Source organism: Heterocephalus glaber, unplaced genomic scaffold (assembly GCF_053883595.1).
Source record: "Heterocephalus glaber isolate CG9 unplaced genomic scaffold, H.glaber_assembly_v1.0 deba00001442, whole genome shotgun sequence".
NCBI lineage: Eukaryota > Metazoa > Chordata > Mammalia > Rodentia > Bathyergidae > Heterocephalus > Heterocephalus glaber.
This window is the reverse complement of record NW_028258296.1, coordinates 28342481-28357698: the sequence shown is the minus strand read 5'-3', so window position 1 is coordinate 28357698 and position 15218 is coordinate 28342481. Positions and strand designations below refer to the sequence as shown.

At 32.7% G+C, this 15218-nt stretch overlaps 1 protein-coding gene across 17 annotated transcripts in view; it reads right to left on the bottom strand.

Moving 5' to 3' along the window:
* Ccdc18 (coiled-coil domain containing 18) overlaps positions 1-15218 on the bottom strand; it is a 181221-nt gene that overhangs the window by 55284 nt on the left and 110719 nt on the right. For 14 of the 17 annotated variants that reach the window (XM_021255355.2, XM_021255356.2, XM_087213131.1 and 11 more), the window contains 6 exons: positions 14762-14878; positions 13704-13847; positions 11130-11333; positions 9852-9986; positions 6064-6264; positions 2417-2884 (listed from right to left, as the gene is read on the bottom strand). In XM_021255355.2, the coding sequence (XP_021111014.2) occupies positions 2417-2884; positions 6064-6264; positions 9852-9986; positions 11130-11333; positions 13704-13847; positions 14762-14878 (1269 nt within the window). The remainder of the gene's footprint in view (positions 1-2416; positions 2885-6063; positions 6265-9851; positions 9987-11129; positions 11334-13703; positions 13848-14761; positions 14879-15218) is intronic. The other 3 variants (XM_021255359.2, XM_087213132.1, XM_021255362.2) reach the window with 3 other exon arrangements.

The following is a 15218-nucleotide window of genomic DNA, read 5'->3' as shown; positions in this document are numbered from 1 at the left end:
CTAGAATAATGCAAAATAATAGATTAATATTTGAAATATTCTTATGCTGATTTAGCATTAAAAGTCCACTGTAATAATCAAAAGCATAATTTAAAGCAAGAGTGCAGAAGCATAATTTAGTCAATTGCAAAATATGAAACAGAAACTCAATAGCAGACTACATGGATATAAAAAGCCAGTAGTTCCGATTTAGAGGAGTGGGTTGGGAGTCAACGTTAAACTAAATTAATTTTAAAACTCAACACAGAAGACATAAAAATAAAGTATGTGAGCTAGGCATGATAGCACACACCTAGCTACTTGAGAGTCTGAAATAGAAGACCATGAGTCTGTGACTAGCATGGACAATTTAGGAAGACCTTGTCTCAAAAAATAAAAAGGAGTGGGGATGTAGCTCAGTGGCAGAATGCTTTCTTGTGTAGCATGTTCCATTCCCAGTACCAAAAAAAGTAAAATACAGTTAAACTACAGAGGGTTAAGGGTGGTAAGGAGATAGCAACAATGGCCATGAATTTAAGATGCCTGGAAATGAAAGGAAGTAGGACATAAAAAAAGGTGAAAGATGTAGTTTAAATGAAGAAGCAAAATAACAAATAGGCAAGCATATTTAAGGCATGAAAGTACTTGGGCCTCTCCCCCAAAGGAAAAGAAACACCGCCTTTCTCTCAAAAGAGAAGAGGAAGGGGCCGGGGATTTAGATCAGTGGTTCCACCACCTGCCTCACAAGCGGAAAGACCCAAGTTCCATCCCCGGTACCAATAAACAAACAAACAAACAAATAAATAAATGAAAGAAAGAAGAGGAAGAAAAGAAGGGAAGATGAACACAGAGTAAAGATATTTTAGGGAAGGGGAAATGAGAGGAATAAAGATATGTCATCTACAGAAAATTAATAACCCTAATCAATGTAAATATTAAAAGCCACAACATTTGCTAAGACAAATAGTATTAACAGGTATGAAAAAGGTGATTGGGGAATTGGAGCAGGAAGAGGGAGGGGGAGGTAAGGGGAAGGGAATTTAAAAAAAACCTGTAATATGTACATGTAACCACTCTCCAGGATGATTTTAAACTGCATGAATTACAAACATGCACTAATAAAATAAAATAAAACAAGAAAAAATTTTTTTAAAGTACGTAAGTAGCTGGGTTAAAAAAAAGGCCCAGGGATTTAGCTCAGTGGTTCCGCTGCCTGGCCTGCAGGCGCAAGGATCTAATTTCGATCCCTGGTACAAAAAAAAAAAAAAAAGATATATATTTAGGATCAAGAGATAAAAAATATGATGGGAGTTGGCTTTATTCTTGTCTTTTTTTTTTTTGGTACCAGGGATCGAACTCGGGCCCTTGCGCTTGCGAGACAGGCAGCGGAAACACTGAGCTAAATCCCCAGCCCTATTCTTTGTTTTTTAATAATGGCAATCAGTAAATCAACTTTCCAAATGTCAGATATATCCAATAATTACTTAATCTCATACACAGAACCCAAGTAAACAGTAAATTATGACAAAATTATGGAAAATGTTCACTTCAGAACCTACTTTCTCTAATTCTTCTCAATTCAATATTTCTTTTTGTTTTCCATTCCACTTCCACTGTCTCTCTGCCTCTTTCCCTATATTATTTCACATCATAACTCAGAGTATATATTTTTTAGTATTAGTTATATTTAACATATAAATTTTAAAATCTTCCCTTTTCAAATATTAATAGTTGTTTTACCAGGTATTAAGTCATTTCTAAGCCACTTTTTGGTGAAATTTGAGTCCTTTAAATATTTTGGAAGGAATTAAGATGTGTTATGTACATGTACCAACCTTCCAAAAGGAATGTAAACATTATGTACTACACACATGTACTAATAAACTAATAAAAAATTAAACAATAAATTTTTTGGTTTTCCCACTTAACAATCTGTGTATCACTGATGAAAAGTACTTTTTCTCTATTCCAACCTTTACATTATATGTCCATCACTGACCTAAGACAAACACATAAAAACAGGATTTTCATGACATAGCATGATTCATTTAAATACAAGTTGAGAATCTCTAATCTGACATCCAAAACATACCAAACCACAAAAACTTCTGAGTGCCAATAAGACAACACAAGACGAAAATTTCACACTATGAAACTTTGGTTTATATACCAAAAATATTGCAAAACTACCATTAAGCTCTGGGTATACAAAACACAAATAAACTTTGTGTTTAGACTTAAGTCTCATCCTCAAAATATCTCATTATGCATGATATCTGAAGAATTTGAATCTTCCAGAATCTGAAGAAATCTGAAACACTTCTGGTCCCAAGCATTTTGGAAATTTGCTCAACCCCTGCACAAATTTTCCTTGAAGTAATAAAATGATATTCACTAGAGACAAATTATTACAACTTATAATGTATGAAATACATACCTGAGTTAAACCAGCACCTGTCGGCATAGAAGAGTTTTTTAATAGTCCAACTTCTTTGTTTATGTACCTTAGCATTCCACTAAGAGTACTAAAGTCATTACTCTCAGAACGATCATCTTCTAGGTTATATGTAAGAGGTTTAAATGAGTCTGGCTGGGTAAAAATCAGATCCTTCTGGCTTTCTTCTAATGTTGAAGGCTGTTTTAATTGCACTTTTTTAAAGTCCTGTAGTAATTCTTCAGAAAGATCTTCATTACTCTGAGATTTGAAATAAAGGTCACTGGCACTAATAGAGCGACGTAGTTTTCTGCACTTGAAAAAAGATGTGTGAGGATGTTTAGCGAATTCTGGATCTTGAATATCAGGCATAGTTTCTTTTGGAGGTGTAAATGGGGCTAATAGAAACTTGATATCTTCTGCCTTTTCATGTCCAGAAATTTTGGCTTGTAATTTGGTTAATTCTGATTCCTGGAAAAAAAAAATGGTGCATGTACATAGTCAGTGTACAATATATTTCTGTTAAATGAATGAACTACTTAGAAAATTAGACTCAGAAGTCATCTAAGTCAACATTCATCTTGTACAGGAATTGTTTTAACAATTCTTGAGTATTCCAAGTACTGTTTAAACCTGTACTATTTAAGACAGCTTCATTTTGAGACAATTACATATGTTCATTTATACCTTTGGAGTACTGTAAGGAATTCCATGAAAATCAAATTTTTCTTAGAGACTTTTTTAAGTGTTAAGGAATCAAATTCTATTCAAGAATGAAATCTTATACCTAAAAATTTCTCTGCAAAAGTATTGAGGTAGGGCCAGGGATTGAGCTCAGTGGTTCTGCTGCCTGCCTTGCAAGTGCAAGGTCCTGAGTTCAATCCCCGGTACCAAAAAAAATAAGAAAAGAAAAAAGTATTGAGGTACACTACCTTTTGTTAAATCTAACATGGACATACACACAAAAAACGATTCCTTTCAAAGTTTCTAAAAGGAAATAAATATACGTTAGCTATTTTGTTTTATATGTTTTCATTAAAAGAATATTTTCTTAATCTATTATTTTGAAAAAAATGATTGACATGTAATAAATAAATCTTTATTAAATAAACTTTTCATTATATTTTCCCATGTCTTTCATTTGGGTCCTATGATCCAACTTTGGGAACCTAGGAATGAAATATAACACTGAAAAATCATAAAGCCTAAAAATATAAAGAAACAATATTTTGATAAATAAGTACATTTTACCTTTTTTTTTTCATTTTACCTTTTCTTACAGGCATCTATAAGACACATTTATAAGATATATCCATATCTATATCTGTATCTAAATATAAATCAGTCACCTTAAATCTGATAGTTTCTATTATTAAGTTTGGGTTTAAAAAATAATTATGCTTATAATTAAAACTGTTATAATTACTATATCGTAGGAAATGAAAACTTGAACATGCATATTCTAGTTTTTTCAGGTATACTACTGTATTTAGAAAAAACTTTACTTGTAAGAGGCTAGACACCATGCCAATTTTTTTTTTTTCTTAGCAGTGTTAAGAATCAAACTCAGGGCCTTGTGCATACTATGTAAGCATTCACTACTGAGTTACATCCCCACCCACATTCATATTCTTTTTTCTTTTTGTGGAACTGAAGATTAAACCCAAGGCCTTCCTACTGAGCTACAACTCCAGCCTTTCTTTTATTTTTTATTTTGAGATGGAATCTCACTAAGTCACTAAGTTGCCCAGCCTGGGCTCAAACTTATGATATTCTTGTCCCAGCCTCCTAGAGTGCTGAGAATTTTGCTTATCTGGAGTTGAGTTTTTTTTCCTGTCATGCATTATCTCATCATAATTGAAAAATAAATCTCACATAAGTAGAATGACATGTAACTTTTACAATGAAAGGGAGTACAATGAGTACCTTAAGCATGTCACCTTTTTCTTAAAACTCAAAGAAGGTCACTGTAAGAAGATTAGTGTGGTGTTCCATAATATAATGATGCTTTCAGGGCTGTCAGAGTTGTCTTAGCTTTACCCTTACTCCAGTTGCCCTCAAAAACTAGAATACTGAGGGAGGGGATTTAGCTCTGTGGCACCATGCCTACCTTGCAAGTACAAGGTCCTGAGTTCAATTTCCGGTATTGCCAAACAAACAAACAAAAAACCCCACAAAAACTAGGATACTGGGTAGGGTAGTGGAGGAGGTAAGCTAGAAAGGCTAGTTGCCTCAAAGTTTTCTCCCTCACTTTTGCTTTCTTCTGTTGTCTACTGATGCTGTCAATGGAGCTCCTTTCTTTAATTCTTACTGTGTGCTCTGGTACTTCTATTAGTCTTTCTATTTTTCTTTTATCCTCCTTAACTTCTTTTCTAGACTTTCGAGCCTTTGAGGTTGAGTTTTGAGATCTGTGTCAGTCAACAAAGGGATTCTACTTTCTAACTGGTATGTATATTGGAGTACTGGCCAATCACACTACATGTTCTAAGATCTCTAGCTACCATTCATTTAAGAATGGCTACTTTATAGCCAATATTTTGGCAATTTCCCAAGTCTCTGAACTTAAAATCTTCTGTGTAATTGATATGTGCAGTCTAACTGCATTTATCTCATTGGTAATAGTATCTATCTAGCAAGTGAGTGGAGATAATTAGTGTAACAAGGGGATACAACAGCATCTTAATTTTTAAGGCTAATTTTTCAAAATGAAGATTTGTAACTTTGTATAAATGTTACAAATCTCCAGAATACTAGGAATATTGTTTTAATGAAATTATTATATAGTTAAGCCTAAAGACACACACACACACACACACACACACACACACACACACACACAAACTTATATTCCTGGGATAGAACCCAGAGCCTTACACATAATAAACACATACTATACCACTGAGCTACAATCCCAGCCCCTAAACTTAATTTTAGATTATATCGATTCAGCTTTCGTCTAGTACTATAAATGTTAACCCTATTAGAAAAAGAATTTAAGCGCTCAGTTTGGTAGAGAACTAGAAGTATTACTAAGGTATTATTTGGTTGAATTTTTTTCCTTTTTTAATAACTTCTATTTTGTTATAAAACCACTTACTGCTTCACAACTATTAGTTTGTTCACTTTTAAGAGTATTACTAATAACTTTATCTTATATATTAACTTTTTAATATCTACCAATATTAACTTTATGAAAATTAATCTCTATATATAATCTCTATATATCCATACTGAGATTAATTTCAAATTTTAGAGAAAATTGCCAGGATCAATAGAAGTAAATAAGTAGAACAGGCTATTTAAAAATGATGTCTACATTTGAATACATTAAAAAATTTTTTAAAGTATAATCTTGTATATTTCTACTTCATGATTTTTAAAGGAATTTTACTGATTTTGAAAAACGCTTGTTTTTTAGGTACATGAAGTATAACGCCTTTAAAGTAAATGTTATGGTTGGATAAATTTATGTTTTATTATTTATATTTTTGTGGCAGTATGATGTACATCATAGTAGTAATTTCCCAATTAGTCTTCTACATAAAATGCTTTTTATTCAAACAGGCATATGTTGGCCATAATGTCCCTTACAAACTATAAGAAGAGGAAAAATAAGTCATAAATTTGTTTCACTGCTTTTATATGCTTACTTTAATAAGTAATGCTTCATTTGTAGCTTCAATTCCTTCATTCCTGTCTTGAACTTGTTGATGTAAATTGCTTACAGTGTCCTGAGCTTCTTCTAATTCCAGTTTTGCCTTCTCTAGTTGTTCATTTAGTTGCTGAACAGAAGTCTTTTGAGAGTCAGCAGAAATAGTCCATTTGGCATGGTTCTCTTGATGTGAAATTACCTGTATAAAGTTCCAAAATACACACACACACACACACACACACACACACACAAGAAAAGAAGGTGATTTGGTTTCAAGAACACTGTCATACTTGCTACGACCACTTACTTTCTCCTAAAAGAAAGTAAATTCTGTCTGCAGCTATGAACACCTGATTTCTAAACAAATAAAATACTAGAGAGAAAATGGGAGAGAATCAAAAGAAAGTCTTAAATTTACTTAACAGTCATATGCAAAGGACTCCATTTGGATCCTATAAAGACATTTTTGAGACAAATGTGGAAATCTGAACAATAGATATTTAATGATATTAAGAAATTTTTGTATGATAATGCTACTGTTAGGATTTTTAAAAATAGTCCTCTTTTAGAAATACTTCTTGAAAAATTTACAAGTGAAATGATGTCTGGAATTTGCATCAAAATAAATATTTGATGGATACTTCGTAGATGAAGAAGTAGAAATGGCAAATTATGAAAAAATGTTCAACATCATAGGTCATTTGAGAGATGCAAATTAAAACAACACTGAGATTCCATCTCACTCTAGAAACAATGGTTCTTATCAAGAAATCAACCAAAAACAAATGCTGGTGGGGCTGTGGGGAAAAAAGGAGCACTTCTCCACTCTTTGTGGACATGTAGACTAGCGCAATCACTGTGGAAATCAGTGTGGAGATTCCTCAAAAAACAAAAACTAGAGGTTCCATTTGACCCAGCCATTCCCATTCTTGGCATCTTCCCAAGAGAATTAAAAGCATCAAGCCACAGTGATGCATGCACACCCATGTGTTTATAGTGGCACAGTTTGTAATAGTTAAATCTTAGAAACAGCCCAAATGCCCACCAATCAATGAATGGATAAAGATATATTTTTTTTATATAATGGAGTACTATTCTGCCATACAGAAGGATGAGCTTGAGACATTTCTAGCTAAATGGATGCACCTCAAGACCATACTCCTAAATAAAATAAATCAGACACACACGTTTAAATACCACATTGTTTTTCTGGTATGAGAAAGAGAAAGTGTAAATAAGGATGAAAATGTATAATTGATACTGGGAAATGGAAAGAAAATGTTCAAATGAGAAGAGGAACAAAGGAGGGGGAAAGGAAAGAAGAGACAAGAGAATAGAAGCAAAAAAATGGAAACATGTAAATATGGAGGGGAAAGAGAGGTCAAGGGGGGAATGGTAAAAAAAGAAGAAAGATATATCACATACAAGTACAAATTCCCTATGGTGAATGTTATATATATATATATATATAAAAAACCAATAAGTGTTTTGCTTAAAAAGAAATATTTGAATACTGAGGGAAAAATAGGGAGGGAAGTGACTGAGGTTAAAAACATGTTAACCACACTTCCCAGTATGTCTGGAAGCATCTGGGTTTTATAATTGGTGTCTTGGTCTAATTACTAACAGCATCTCTTTTTATTCCCTAAAGTATTTTTTTTTTTTTTTTTTTGGTACCGGGGATCGAACTCGGGTCCTTGTGCTTGCGAGGCAGGCAGTGGGACCACGGAGCTCGGCCTCCCCTAAAGTATTTCCTTTTAATAAAAGAAATGGTCAACACATTTGTGAAATAAAATTGGCCATAAGTTGATAATTAGAGAAGTTAAATTATAAACATGGGGGAGATTATACCACTTATACTACTCTTTTTTTTTTTTCCAGTACCAGGGATCAAATTTAGGATCTTGTGCTTGCCAGGCAGGCGTGGTGCCACTGGGCTACATCCCTAGCCCTTCTATTTTTGATCATCTATAGATTTTACCACAACAAAATGTTTAAACAATCTCATTATCACCCCCCAAAATAATAAGTTTTGGGCCAGGGGTTTAGCTCAGTGGTTTTGCTGCCTGCTGCGCAAGCGCAAGGACCCAAGTTTGATCCCAGGTACCCCCTGCCAAAAAGTTTTACAATTATTAAATGACTTTTCTGACAATTGTAAAACCACATTTTAAAAATTCTAGTAAAAATTATTGATCCCTCTTTTAACTCTCCATTACTTTAATACCTTACACTCATTTTTATATTCAAACAATATACATACTTTAAAAATAAATTTTTGTCAGTAATAAAAGCAGGAAAATACATTACATATTTTATGAAATACTTTGTCAGGCATAGAAATATTAGTACCAAATACTTAATAAACAGCAATATTAGAATCAGTTTTTACAACTTATTTTATATACTTTCATATAAAATTTTAGGTAGCTTATGAAACAAAGTAATTACAGATAAAATAAAATAATTAAAAATAAAATTACTAGAGATAAAAATAAAATTAAAGGCCATATAATAAATGTGTAACAAGCAGTTAAGGGCAAATACATGAGATGGACTTATTATTCATTATTAAATGAAGCGGCTAAAATCAATTAAATAACTATGCTCAATCCAAAACCATTCACATTTAAATCTAAAGACCAATGATTACAATGTTTTGGCTTAAGAACTGAATTCAACTTGCAAATATATTTTGTTTTGCAAGGCCGAATCTAAACGAACTTAAGCAAGACATAGTTATTACAAGCCCCATCAATCCCTCATAAAAACATTACCAACTCCCTCAAAAAGAGTTTAATACAAATGTATTTGCAATCCTTGTTATACAGAAAAATGCTTTATTAGTACCAAGTTCAGTAAGTAACTTGTTTAGATCATATACAAAGACTCTGGGTAATATCCTCATATATAGTTAAGATGAAAAACACTATTTTAATTGATACTATTCCCCATTTCAGATGGGTGTTGTAGCAAATGCCTGTAATCCCAGCACTTGGGAGGCTGAGGCAGGAGGATCACTGTGAGTTTGAGGCCAGCCAGGGGTACCTAGCGAGTTCAAGGCCAGCCTGGAATACATAGTGAGACCCTGTCTTTAAAAAAAAAAGTATTCCTCATTTCAATAAAGGCTCAAGATATAATGATAGATTAAAAAATTTAGTATTGCCTAACTTACTATCAGAAAAAATGTTTCAAATTACAAAGCACTATAGATTAACATCATATAAAACTATTTATATTAGCTACCAAATATTTCCAGTCAGTTTTTTGCAAGTGCCATTTTATAATTGATAATAATGATAAACCACGCTTTGGTCTAAGAACTTTACATGTGTTACTTTATTTAATCCTCACAATTCTATGAGACAGATACCATTATTATATCTACTTTATTTATTTTATTTATTTTTTTGGTACTGGGGATCGAACTTGGGTCCTTGCGCTTGCGAGGCAAGTGGCAGAATCACTGAGCTAAATCCCCGGCCCTATTATATCTACTTTAGACAGAAAGGTTAAGTAGCTTGGCTAAGATCATGTAGATGCTTAATGACGAGCCAGGATTTAGACCCAAAAATGTCTGGATTAGGAACTCAAGCTCTTAACCTTATACTGTGCAGTAGTATATTAGCTCAGTAGATATGAAATAAAAGTTGTATGTTTAGCTATCATAAATGAAGACCACAATGTATCATTCTATAATGAACACTTAAGAGCTAAACTCATACTTCTGTCCAGATAGGTCAACTCATTTTTATGAGGGATAGTAGAATAATTTAAAATTTTCTTTACCTCCATATAAGCTTCTTTGAGAGATTCTACTTCTGCTGACAATTTCTTGATTTCTGCTTGCATTCTTGCTTCTAAATGAGCTTCACGTACTTGAGATGCCCCCAATTCTTCAGCTAAATGATTTCTGTGAGCTTCCTTAAAAATTATATTGAGTAAAGGCAATATAATTTATTTGGTTATCATATCTAAACAAATCCAGTGGATTAATGCAAGCAGCTTAATTTTTATATAAACATTCAAAATTAGCTTATTAAATGGTACACTTTAAAACTTAGACCTTTCAAAAAGGTCTAAAGTAAAATTGAAAGTAATGGCATACTGTTTGTTATCATAATGCTAGTTTTCTAACCAATGCTTTCTGTGAAACAAACTAATAACCATGGGGTACAGAACTTTAGATAATCATCTATATTTGGCATATAAAAGTGTACTCCTTGGTATGCCTTTGTATTTTTGCTCTCCAGAAGCATTATTTACTTATCAAGTTGATTTGTGTTTTTATTTATTCTAGTTTATGCTGGGTATGACTATGATTTTAATTACATACTTTTATTATATACATACTCCCCTCTTAAGTGAATGGAGTTTTGCTTTTGTTGGTTTTGTTCTGAGGTTTCAGTAACCTGTAGTCAACTGCAGTACAAACAAAACTAGCATGGTATTAGCATAAAAATAGACTTTTTAAAAAGCATTTTACTTCTTTCCAAGGGTTCTGAATTGTAGATTTCCCAATGTTGAAAACTTAAGATTACCAGAAATGCTTTTATTTCATGTATAAGAGTGGCTACAAATGTAAAAACTTTTATTTAAAAAAAGATTTATTAGCTTTAATTTTCTTCAAGTAGTAGTTCATATTCACTTGAAAGTCTAAAAGAGGTGGGCAACTCATTTTCTGGTCCCCTTTCTGCCTCTCTTAGGCAGAAGCTATCTTTCAATAAATTTTTACTACTCTTAAAAATAAAAGAAAGTCTAAAAGTGCTTTGTAATTCAATTTATCAGGTACTAATTAGTCTTGGCCAAAACTGAGTTCGGAGGGACTCCCTAGTAATATTATAAAGTTATGTAAGTACAACAGAGTTAACTATTTTTCTTTTTTAAAATTGTGGTAAAATACGTATGACATAAAGTTATAATTTTAAGTATGTAATTTAGCAGCATTAAGTACATTCCTATTGTGCAACACAGTTCATTTTTTCTAAGAACTATACAATACAGTTCAAAACATATAAAACTTTTTTAGATTTTCAGTTAAATGAAATAATTTAGAATAGGGATTACTTTCTCTTTAGAAAGCTGCCTTATATCTTCTAGTTCACTGGTGAGCTTTTCTATTTGTCTCTGTGCTTGGACTTGCTGACGATGAGCTTCCACCAATTCTGTGTGAGCATTCTGCAACTGCTCTTGGGTTAGCCTCAATTCTTGTCCCAAATCTCTGGCCTCCTTGTACTGTGCGGCAATGTACTGTTCCTGCTCTTTCATAACCTGAAAAGCACAGATATTTGTAGGGGTTTTTTTGTGTGTTTTTTTTGCTACCGGGGATTGAATTTGGGTCCTTGCACTTGCAAGGCAGGCGGTGTAACCACTGAGCTAAATTTCTGGCCCATTTGTAGGTTTTGAAATTAAATATATAGTTATAGTCAATTTCTTATTCTGATTTCTTTTCTTTTTGAGACAGGGTCTTCCTACGTAGTCCAGGCTGGCCTTTAACTCACAGCAATTCTCCTGCGTCAGCCTCCCAAGTGCTGGGATTACAGCCGTGAGCCAACACACCTGGCCATGATTTCCTTTTAATAAGTGAATTTCTCCCCTCAACTAAATCCCTTTAAAATTTACCATATGTTGTCACCACTGCAAAAATGCTAATTCAGGGAAAAACCTTTAATGAGAAAATGACGAAAGTATTATAATAAATCTGGAACCCTTGATTTATTTTGCAAGACATCAATATACAAGCTGAGCCAGGGATTTAGCTCAGTGGTTCTGCCGTCTGCCTCGCAGGCACAAGAACCCAAGTTCAATCCCTGGTACCAGGGGGGATATATATATGCTGTATAATTCATTATCTTTATGAATGTAACATTTATGAAAGAATATATAAAGGTATAGATAGAAAAAAAGGAATGTTAACATTTGATTATCCATATTAAAAATGGAGCATATATTGAAATGGATAATTAAAATCCACCATTAGTCCTGTCATTTGGGTTAAGGTTATGACCTTATTCTCAGTGAAGGTAAAACTTGTCACTGGGGCTATTATTTCCTTGGAAATGTTTTTACATTTCTCAGTTAAGTCCCTTGTAAAGTACAGATCGAATATTCCTAACCTGAAAACGCAAAATCTGAAATATCCCCCCAAATAGGAAACTTTTTGGGTACCACTATGACACAAGCGGAAAATTCCACACCAATCTGTTTTATGCACCAAATTACTAAAAATATTGTATAAAAATTATATAAAATTATCTATAGGTTATCTGTATAACCTAATACATATATAGGGTATTAGAAACACAGATGAAGTTCATGCTGATATTTGGGTCCTATCCTCAAAATATCTCATTATGTATAAACAAATTTCCAAAACCCAAAGATATTCAATATCCAAAACAGTTCTAGCCTCAAGCCTTTTGGATAAGGAATATTCAAACTTTATTGTTTCTTAGAGAAAAAAAAATCAATCAAAATTAAATCTGTTCTATGTCAGCTGGGTGAGATAGGTTAGGAAGTAGGTATTGACCCTTGATTTCAAAGAAGAGGAAAATAAACCAGTACAAATCCCTAGGTCCCTAATGTTTGAATGAAGGCTCAGGTTGTAAAACTAATATAAGTGCTATAATATATTTTTTAGCCATTTCTTATTAGGACTAGTAATGATTATCTAGTAATGATAGGGTTAGTAATCATTATCTCCCACCCAAGTTTGGGGCCCAAATTTGCACTCAGAAACACTTCTTGATATATATAGATAGATTTATCTATGTATCTATCTATCTATGTATTTATCTATCTATAGATATCTATATCTATATATATTTTCAACAAATACATATTCATGCTGCTGTTCTTATGAGTCTGTATTATATAGGGGGAGCCAGACAATTGGTCAAACACAGTAAAGAGCTATACTGCATCTGAAGTTTCAAAATTTGAGTCTTTGAAAACAAGAAAAGATTCTATTCATTAGGGCTTATAGAAACAAATTCACTTTTTAAGAAGGCAAATTTGGTTGAATAGACTCACCAGTCAACACATATATAAACTGATGTTATGAAGTCATCAAACTTCATCAAATAACACTATGCACTGACCTCAATAATGCTCAATCATCAACTGTTTACCCATTCTCTGGATGGAGTGCCTCAGGGACAAAAGACTGTTTTTTACTAACGTCTGCATCTTCCACTTTTTAAAATAGTAGATTCTCAATAAATATTTATTAACCAAAAAAGTATAAATTGTGGATTTATTACATGATTGATAACATGTGAAAGATATATAATAAACAGATACTGTCCTTGCCCATACTTAAACCATCACAATACAATATTTTATTTATTTATTGGTTTTTTGAGACAGAGTCTCCTATATAGTTCAGGCTGGCCTTGAACTCATGGTGATCCTCCAGCTCCAGCCTCCTGAGTGTTGGGATTACAGGTGTGTGTCACTAGGCCTAGCTCCATAATACAATATTTTATAAGGTCAAAGAAACTAATAAGCATCTGGAACAAATAAGCAGGCTAAAAATATTTGAGGCTAAACTTCTACATATTAAAACCAGCTTGGGAAAAAAATTCATTTCATACTTTGTAGAATGCTACCTTTTCCTTAGGTAGAAAATAATTTGCTTACCTTTTCCATTTCTTTTATCCTCTGTTGTGTTCTTTCAGCTTCTTTTTTCAGTTGACCTATCTCCTGCTCACTCTGTAGCATTATAAACTCTTTCTCTCGAAGCTGTTCTTTGGCACTTTGCAATTTCTCATTTAAACTTTCTATCTGAATTTTAAACAGACAAGTATTATTATATAACTAAGGAAACATAATTTATTCATAGCTCTGTTCTGTCAGTTTTGAACACTCATTTAAAATATCAAAAGCAAAGTATAAAAATTTATTTTTCTTGAAAAAATCATAATTTGAAAGCCAGCATTAGAATTCTTGTACTCTTTAATAAGATGCTTACATATACACCAAAATCTTAATCACAATTTGTATAAGAAAGGTGCATTAAAATACCAAATGCATATTACCTTCAGAATAATTTTATAGGTAATACATGTATCAAGTAAAAATAGAGCAAGCAATGTTTCCTTACCATTGTGTTCCTTCCTAAAAGGCAGTTTCCAGAAATATGTTATATATATTCAGACATACACATATGATAATAAGAACATGGACACATTGATACAAGAAAAATTACATTCAAAACAACATTAAGAAGACAAAAATTAATAAACAGCACATACAAGATGATGAAAACTATGGTTGTTTGGCTTTTTTTGGTAGTACTGGGGATTGAACACAAGGCATTCACTGAGCCACATACCTCTATTTGAGACAGGATCTCCCTAAGCCATCAAATTGCCCAGGCTGTTCTCAAGCTGTATTCCTCCTGCCTAGTGCTGGGATTACAGGTGTGTACCACCACACCTGACTTATGTAATGCTTTTATCATATGTATTGTATAAAAATGGCATATTCAGGTGCAGTCATGTGCATCTGTATGCCCCAGCTACACAGGATGCTAAGGCAGGAGAACAGCTTGAGCTCAGGAGTTCAAAAACAGGCTAGGCCACACAAGATCCCATCTTTAAAGAAAAAATAAGTTAAAAAATGCCATACTTTGTGAATGGGTGCATATAGTTACAGAGTTAAAAAATTTTTTAAACATGTAATTTTAAATTAATTACCTGTTTGTTGCATTCTTTAAATTCCAATTCTGATTTTTCCAGAGTACCCTCCAATTTAATTATTTTTTGTTCCATTTCTGCTCTGTGTTCATGAATAGTCATATCCAAATGTGTAACCTAAATACAAAAGTAATATTAAACTACTATTCAGTTTATACTGATGTGAAAACTTGAATGACCTGGAATTGTTTAGAATAGGTATAACTAAAAGATAAACTCATCTCAAATAAACAATTTTTTAAAACAGGAAAATAAATCATTATTTACTAATATTGGGGCTTGAGACCCAAATATGTTACAGAAACTGAAGATCATGAGAAATTATGTTCATAAATGACAAAGTGATTCAAAATTAATTTCATATTGGATAAAAACTTCTAAGTAATGTCTTTGGAATTTATGTTCCTCCAACACTTAGCTGAGAAAGTAACTTTTTAAATTATTTTCTTGAGATACA